General features: G+C 37.4%; 1 protein-coding gene across 1 annotated transcript; it reads left to right on the top strand.

Annotated features, from left to right (window-relative positions):
• The first annotated feature begins 6,945 nt into the window (after positions 1–6,945).
• Positions 6,946–7,991, top strand: LOC108565660 (39S ribosomal protein L43, mitochondrial). The gene is made up of 4 exons (XM_017925227.1): positions 6,946–7,003; positions 7,067–7,208; positions 7,430–7,536; positions 7,594–7,991. The coding sequence occupies exons 2-4, from the start codon at positions 7,072–7,074 to the stop codon at positions 7,890–7,892; spliced, it is 543 nt and encodes a 180-aa protein (XP_017780716.1). The 5' UTR covers positions 6,946–7,003; positions 7,067–7,071; the 3' UTR covers positions 7,893–7,991.
• The last annotated feature ends 255 nt before the right edge of the window (positions 7,992–8,246 follow it).

Below are 8,246 nucleotides of genomic sequence, written 5' to 3' on the forward strand. Positions count from 1 at the left end.
GAGCATTTTTTAAACTTTGAACACGAATTACAGCCAAACGGCTAAAACCACAGTAATATATGAATACTTGCTAGATTCCCCAAACATTCAGCTTTCATATGCATCTTTTGATTCATTCTATCTATTAGAGTATAGTTATATTCTATCAAAGAAATGTGAAAACACTGCTACTAATATTCGCGCCTCCCCTTAGACTAGTCCACGCCTCCCCAGAGAGGCGCGCCTCACTGTTTGGAAAACGCTGAATTAGATGATTGAAATAACATCTCATTTAAGACGCGTGACATGTGTTATAGAGACACACATCGAAATGTTCAACATTATTAATGACCACATTCGTTTTAAGAGAAGCACGCGAAAAGCACTCTTCCCGAAAGTCCTTTTTGTTGGGATTTATGTTTACTGTTAAATACGGCATTAATAATGGTTATCATTTTCTTTCGTTCCCGCTTTACGTCATATTTTTGTGTGCATGTAATCCACCGTAAAGGAGAGCCACAGAAGTCATTCCGACGTTCCGCTCCACCCATTTCTCTTCTTCATTCACTCATTTTCCTCTCTCTCTCTCACACTCTCTCTCTTTTCTTCTCTTACATTTTTTTTCTGTAGTTCACGTCCCATAGGCCTCAATTATACTTCCCTTTTGTGCTGGTCTCCCTTCCCACCTGCTTTTACAGCCCTCATTTCGCCCTTTAACGGGCCAAACAGGTGTATTGCGGCCGTAAATTTAATAACCTCCTAAAAATTTTAAAGGTGACGCATACACACAGACAGAGATAGAGAGATCGAGAGCGACCGGAACCCCGAGAGCCCTTCGGATAGTTCTTTATCAGCTGCGGCAGAAGTTGCACCAAGATAGAAAAACCGAAAAGGAAAATGCAGCAGTAGCAGCAGCAGCAGCAGCAGAAAATAAAGAAGAAAGGAGCGAACCGCAAACACACAACTTCGGTGGAGGAAATATGATTTCGCGTTCAAGAGATATATGTCGTCCCTAAAAAATGCAGCCGCCCCCGTTTTACGGAAAGCGGTCGAGGAGTTTCAAGAGGGTGGCGGTGGCGGCGGTGGAAGCAGTGGCGGGGCCAGCGGCCGAAATGAAATATAAATTGGGCGGCTCTGAATAAATGATGCGCGGCCGAAGGGATGGAAGGCACCCACGCCGGACTACGACGTCTTCTCTTGTTCCCTAACCAGGGACGTACTCAGAACGCGAAAAGCACTCAAATCGTTTCTTAAGACCTAGTATATTGCCTCGAGGAACACCAAATAACAAAGTTTAACAAAGCAATTATAAAACATCAAAGTCATTGCGCATTTAAATCATTAAAGGTTAAGAGTCAATTACAAAATAAAAAAATACATTATCTATACAAAAACAATTAGTAATTATTAATCTAGAAAGTACAATAGTTAGATGATTTCAAGGAGTAAATATTATATGCAGTTGCATGGTAGACTGATTACGTCCCTGCAGCAATGCCCTTTTGCGCCTCGTGAATAAAAAATGTACGGGGGTGGGTCGGAGGCCGCAGCGGCGGTCAAACGTGTAATATTGAGGACCCCCAAAGTGACACAACAACCCTCGAAAACAGTACGGAGAAGAAGAAAACGTCATGTCACGGCTAACATTAAAACTGTCTCACCTCCGCTACGAAAGTTGAATTCCTTATTGCTCAGAACGAGAATCAATGGCATCGAATCAAGGGGGAATGATGATGATATTTATAAGTTTTGGTGATTTGGAAATGTTTCAGCATCAACTTTCATATCACGAAACGTACATTAGAGAGATTGATCTTAAATAAAATAAAAGTTCTTCATTATACTCCTACATTCGTTCTATTTAATTCCTATTTGCACAATGATTCAATCTAATAAAACTATTCAAGTTTAAGCTAAGTTCGTACTAGTATTAAAAATTTGTTACACCTAAATACAAACATTTCGAGACCAAATGCGTTTGTGAGTCATCTACAGCTGCATGTAATAAACCGAAGTGAAGGTATTCGAGACACAAGCCCCCTTTTTATATTAAATTAATAATTGCGGTGTACCGAGCATTCGTGTTTCATTTTTTTTTCCTGCCGTTGCATGCACGTACGCATATTTATTTAAAAGGGTTGCCAACTGTAATTGGACGTGCTGCGGAAGTTCGGTTTCGTCCTGGTATCGATTATCAAATTCAATGAATTTGTTTGTATCGGTTACGTGCTTTTACGTAATTTCAACGTTTAATTATCAATGATTACAGAGTGCAAAAATCGTTGATAAATATTTAAGTAGAATAAAGAAACATTAAAAATATAAAGATAAATAATGTTTAAAATTGCATCAATTTAGACTACAAATTACATAAACAACTTTACTTTTCAATATTTATCTTGTATTTAACTTAAACAGTTCTTGGGAAATTTGCTAGAATAAAGACAGATTAATATTTTTTTAATTATACATCAAGTCGTTGCAGCTACAGCCTAATCTAATTGAAAACACGCTATAAAATAAAATTATTTTAAAATTAAAACTGTAAAAAAAAATAATCTTAGTTATTAAGTAATAACAAAGGGTGTGTTTCTTGCAGCGTAATCCAAACTCTAATACTCTAAATTTAATTAAAACTGTTAATGCGGTGCGCTTCCTAATGATCAGTTGATTAAATACGTGCACGTAACGGCGCGGGAGAAGTGTATGTGTGTTTCTGGGCGGTATTGTTGCGTCATTTTCTCTTCGGCTATTGTTTTTGGCTATCAAATATTTGCGCTCGTTAATCCTGCAAACGCGTAACATCATCCCCAAGGGAAACAAGGGGGAAGCAAACATCGCAACGTTCCTTCTGGCTCTTCCCACCCCCAAACTCCTTCTCCTCACAAATACACACATAAATACACACACTCGATACAAAAGGATACTTCTCGTAATTCATTCGCTAATATTATAAAACATTCACGTGTCCGACATATGCCCGATACAAAACAAAACACGAGCAGAAACAAAGCAATAATAAAACAAAACAGCAGCTCGCATCATAATGAAGCCATTTAACAATAACGGCATCATAATTTGCAGATAAACGGAACCGATCCTCCGAATCCGGCGATTAGCGCGGAGGCCGGAATCGATGGACAATAGAAAATCGACGGGATTACGCGGACAAATGAAAAAAGAACAAACAGGAAATCCGGATTTCCAACACCTATCTCTCTCCAATTCCACAATATAAAAAAAAACACAATTCCTTCCCTTTGTATTTGCGTGATTATTGGATGACGGATGGTTATTCGAGAAGAAGGTCGTCCACCCACATTACGATGCGGCGTTAAACTGAAAGCGACATAAAGTGTCCATATATTTTTTTTTATGTAAAGAACGCGAATAAAAATTATGCATATATTATGGATAGCAGCGAAAACCGCGAACGAAATTTGCATTCGAAACAAATGCAAATTGAGGAGAGACCCCATTGTATTATATAAAACGGCGAGAGGCGACGGCGTTCGCAATTATTTCGTTTAGGTGATCCTTCGAGAGATGGCCTCCAAAGATTCACCCTTCGAAACAGCCGAAGAAACGCATTCGTTACACGGAGGGAGGAAAAACAAGCAGGATTTATTTACTCCTGTAGAGAAGACATTAATTTATTGCATTCCGCAAGAAACGAGGCAACACGATAATGATTACGCAAGTATCAATCTTTGTTCTTTTCTGGAACGAATGTTAAAAACAAAACATTGATGAGTCATTTCTATTAGTTGCTGGGATTAAAAATACTTAATTTTGTTCTTGCTAGTATTAAAAAGGTGTTCAAAATGAACACAAAAAGAAAGTGAAAATTAAAAAGTCTTATTCAAAGTAGATTGAAAAATTGTAAAAATTGAAAGTGAACGGTAAATACTGTTTATTATCTATTCAATTTTATAGAACATGCAGTCTCTTCCAAATGGAAAGTAAAATAGAGTGGAAATTCTGACTCGACATAATATAGACGATGAAACGCAAGAAGAACAGAAATGGAAAAAGAACTGGTTTGATGCAAAGAAATGAATCACTTTAGAGAGGAAAATCAGAAATAGTGCATTTACTCCACGAGTTACAAAACGTTTTTCTTGCATAAAGAATATTAAAATTATAACATTTTGCTAATATAATAACAATAATAATTAAGTTTAATCTTCATGTTGTAAATTAAAGTCAACGAAACGAAATGATCTGACGTTAATAATTATGTTTATTGCAAAATGAAATTAACAAAATCCGATTGGAATGTAGTAAGTTCGAAAGTAGGACCAAATTAAAATCGCATTAAGAAATCATTAACAAAGAAAAAAGAAAATGAAACTTCAATTTCCAAATAGTTTAAATAACAATCAATATAAGAAGTGAAACAATCTACAAGAAGTATTGATTAGAACTGAAACTATGTAAATTTGCAATGTAAATCAACATTACGCGAGAAACAAAACACTCGTACTTTCTCAGAACAATTGAAAGGATTGGCGTCCGTCGTGTCCTCAGCGTTAAATTAAGGGCGTTACAATTTTGCGCGGAGGCTCGAGCTTATAATTCATTAACGAAATTCGGCACGTTTTTGGGCATTATCCGGCGGCTCGCAAACTGAATTACATTAGATGGAAATTGCGATATTTATTAAGCCTGCGGGATGCGCATAAATAGAGGCTCGACGGGGGGATGAAGCGGTGTGAGGGGATGGTTGAAAATTTCGGTGTACGTAATAAGCGTCCGTATTTCAGGGATTAATACGAATATATATAGAGAGAGAGAGTAGCGCGTGTATAATGCAAGGGACTGTCAAAACCTTCAACTTTGGGTTTATGCATACAAACACACATATGTGTGCAGGTAATATGCACATGGCAGGTGCTTTAATGGCTTTTTAATGTCCCATTATATGGGCACATACATAAAATAATAATCCATTTTGTCGCATCGTTTTAATAAATCGCATCGTTGCTGGTGGCGGCTTTTCCCCCGCGAACCTTAGCACAGGAAATAATGAAGAGAAAGAATGAACCAAAAAAAAAAACCCTTTTTGTATACAATATCCATCCACGATTGGGTTCGAAGGAAGTGAAAGGCCGAAAGAACATTCGAAACAAAAGAATGTAAATGTATATGCATGGAAATTAAAAGTGTGGCGGTTGAAAGAGGGGCGCGGGGGTGGAAAGGGAAAACCGCCACGTGGACACAAACAGTTTACTATGCAAATTGCCCTCTACCGAACACGCATTAAATATTTAAACGTGGAATCGAAAAGAGTTTTAAAACAATATAATGATAGCCGCCGCCGCCGCTGCTCCACTTTCGCAATTTAATTGTGGAAAAACGCCGTTCCGTGCCTCTTTATTAATTCATCCGATTCCGCCCAACGTTCTGTTGTTGTTTTTCACTTCANTTTTTTTACCCTGCTCCACCGACGTGCGCCGCCTCCACCAACCCCCCGTCGTGCTTCTATTTCAATAGAATAATAATATAAAACGTATATATGTGCATGTTGTACTTGTGTGTGTGTATGTCATGCGAGCGTGTTTATCAAAGATTAACGATTATCGATCGGCGATTCGGGGGCGGCCGCGGTGGCGGAAGGTGAACACGCGAAGGGAACGAGAAAACGGCGACCGGACCGCCGCACCTGCCCATTAGTTTTCCCCCTATGTGCTTTCCACGTACCTAGCCCCCTTCGATCGATGATTCTTTTTAGTTTTGCCACCCACCCCCCTACACCCCTTCCCGCAGCAACCAACACGCGGCGATAACAAAACACTTTAATTGGAGCTGAATAATTGCCGGATTATAATCGAAGACGGCGGGCGCCGCTCAGACGACGGAAAACCGAATTTCTGTTCTAAATTAAGTTTTCTGTTTTTTTTTCCCCCGATATGGAAATAATAATAATAAAGCGCGAGCGCTTGAACGGGTTGGACGAGGGTTCGAGCAGAGTCGGCGGTGGCTTTTCTACGCTTAAAAGAAAAATTAATTCATAAATATTTTAATAATTTAAACGGCGCCCCCTCGACCAGATCAATAACTCCAGTTTATATCACCTCAAACATTCAAAACTTCCGTCAGGCTAAAACTTAACGCTAACGACATCTTCACACAGCCTTACGTAACAACACATGCACGTTTAGTTACATAAATATATTTTTTTTTAAACTATCTACATATTTTTTTTATCCTTATAAATTCCCACTTCAATTGAGTTTCTTTAAAATTATGGACTTAAATTGGAACTTACAGCATTCGAATTGCATTTTTGTTATACAATCGATCTTATAGCGACACAAATATTTCTAATTAAAAAGATCTTTAATTATTTGTAATTATATTGATTACATAACGAAATATGCAAATTTGGTTGCATAACGTTTTTAATTTGAATTTGAAATTATTGCACCCTTATTTTTTTTAATATTAATTAATATCCAAAGATTTTGTAAATTTTGACAATCTTTAATTATTAGTTAATTAGTAAAAGTACAGATACTTTGTTTTATAGTGTTAATAATCTAGATATAATAAAAATAGTTACCAGAGCCTAAACAAAAGTTAACAAATGTCAACAGTAAAAAAGTTTGAAATCTAATATAATAAATATTTTATAAGTTTTTGTCTAATAAAATCTACGTCAAGTTTAAAAACATTGAATTAAAATAACAACAATCTTTAAATATTCATTAATAACTAAGAAATTAATTTACGAAACTTTTACGAAAGTTTCATAAAGTTATTAAATTTGAAAAACTCACCTTAGTATTGTGAATGAAACTCGTATAAACTTCATATACTTCTTCATAAATAATTACACTTTTCTTCTTCCACAATTCCATCAGCTTCCAATCACTTCCGGTATAAAATGTAATAAACAATTGCAAAATTTACAATTCAAACTGTGATAACTGAAGTTAGCTACAATCCATCCAACTTGATCCAATTGGATTCAAATTTCGTCCGCTAGAAGGCGTCGTTCATGCTGTAACATAAAAGTGAGGTTAGTATTCATTTTGTATTTATACCAATTTTTATTATTTTATCCAAACATTTCCCTTTGCAGTTACAATGTCTAATAGCCATCTGCTTATGAAGGCGGGTTTCATTACGAGCCCAGCACAGAACGGAGTAGGAAGATACGTATGTCAGCTACAGCGAGTAGTCTTGAAGTTCTGCAAGAATAATGGATCCAGTCGAGGTGTAAGGTTTGTACATTCTATTAATTAACTTTAAATAATAAGTATAGTATGTGTGAAGAATATGGAAATTGTAATTGATAATTTGTAATTGGATAGATTTTGTTGTTATTTGACATCAGGTTTAAATGTACAAGAAGTTGCCTATATTACATAATTGTATATTATAATTAATTATGTTAAAGATATTTGAACTATAAAATATGAAACTAATTATAATTATTTTTTAGGGATTTCATTGAATCTGATTTGGTTAACTTCGCCAAGGATCATCCAGGAGTTGTCGTGTATTTGAAGCCGAGGAGGCACAGGGGTCCGGTTATTGTAGCGGAATACTGTAAGGTTCTTTTCTGAAGACGTTCTTTAAGTTTGTTTCATTGATGATGGTTTGTAGTGAACGGTGAGAAGCAGCACGTCTACTGCAGGAACTTCACGAGCGAGGTGGTGAGCAAATGGTTGACTTTGCTGAAGAACCAGCAGGGAAACCACGAAGGAATGAGATTGAGGAAGATGTGGCACACCGATCACCCTTCGATCCAAGGCCCATGGACGCCGTACACCTTCAGGGAACCAAGTCTGAATTTGGCCGAATTCCCCAACGACAAACTGAGCAGCCCCGCGTCGCTGGAACCGTCCGCCACCGATAGATTGATCGAGGCGTTCAAAAAGCAGCAGCTGAAAGAGCTGGAATAGGTTTTAAGATATAGGTACAATCTAAGTAGTGTTATTTATAGTCTTTATTTTGTTGTTATTTGAATAAAACGGATGTTCCGTTCAGGCGGATGAAAACAATCGCCGTCTTTTCGCCTCTCTCTGTCTTTCTCCACCTCCACACGCCGCCTTTGCCAGTCGCGACCTCGGATCCTGTTGGCCGCGCGCAGGATTTGATCATACTATGAACAAACCAGTCTGTGTTTACTTGGGAACCGCGCGCGTCCGTACACACGTTCACAACAAAACCGGAGGCGATTCTTTCATCGGAAGAAACGATACATTAAATTATTTAATTCATTTCAAATAAAAGAGAAAAATTGGGATGATGGCAAT

Source organism: Nicrophorus vespilloides, unplaced genomic scaffold (assembly GCF_001412225.1).
Source record: "Nicrophorus vespilloides isolate i.1.1-1 unplaced genomic scaffold, Nicve_v1.0, whole genome shotgun sequence".
Taxonomy (NCBI): Eukaryota; Metazoa; Arthropoda; class Insecta; order Coleoptera; family Silphidae; genus Nicrophorus; species Nicrophorus vespilloides.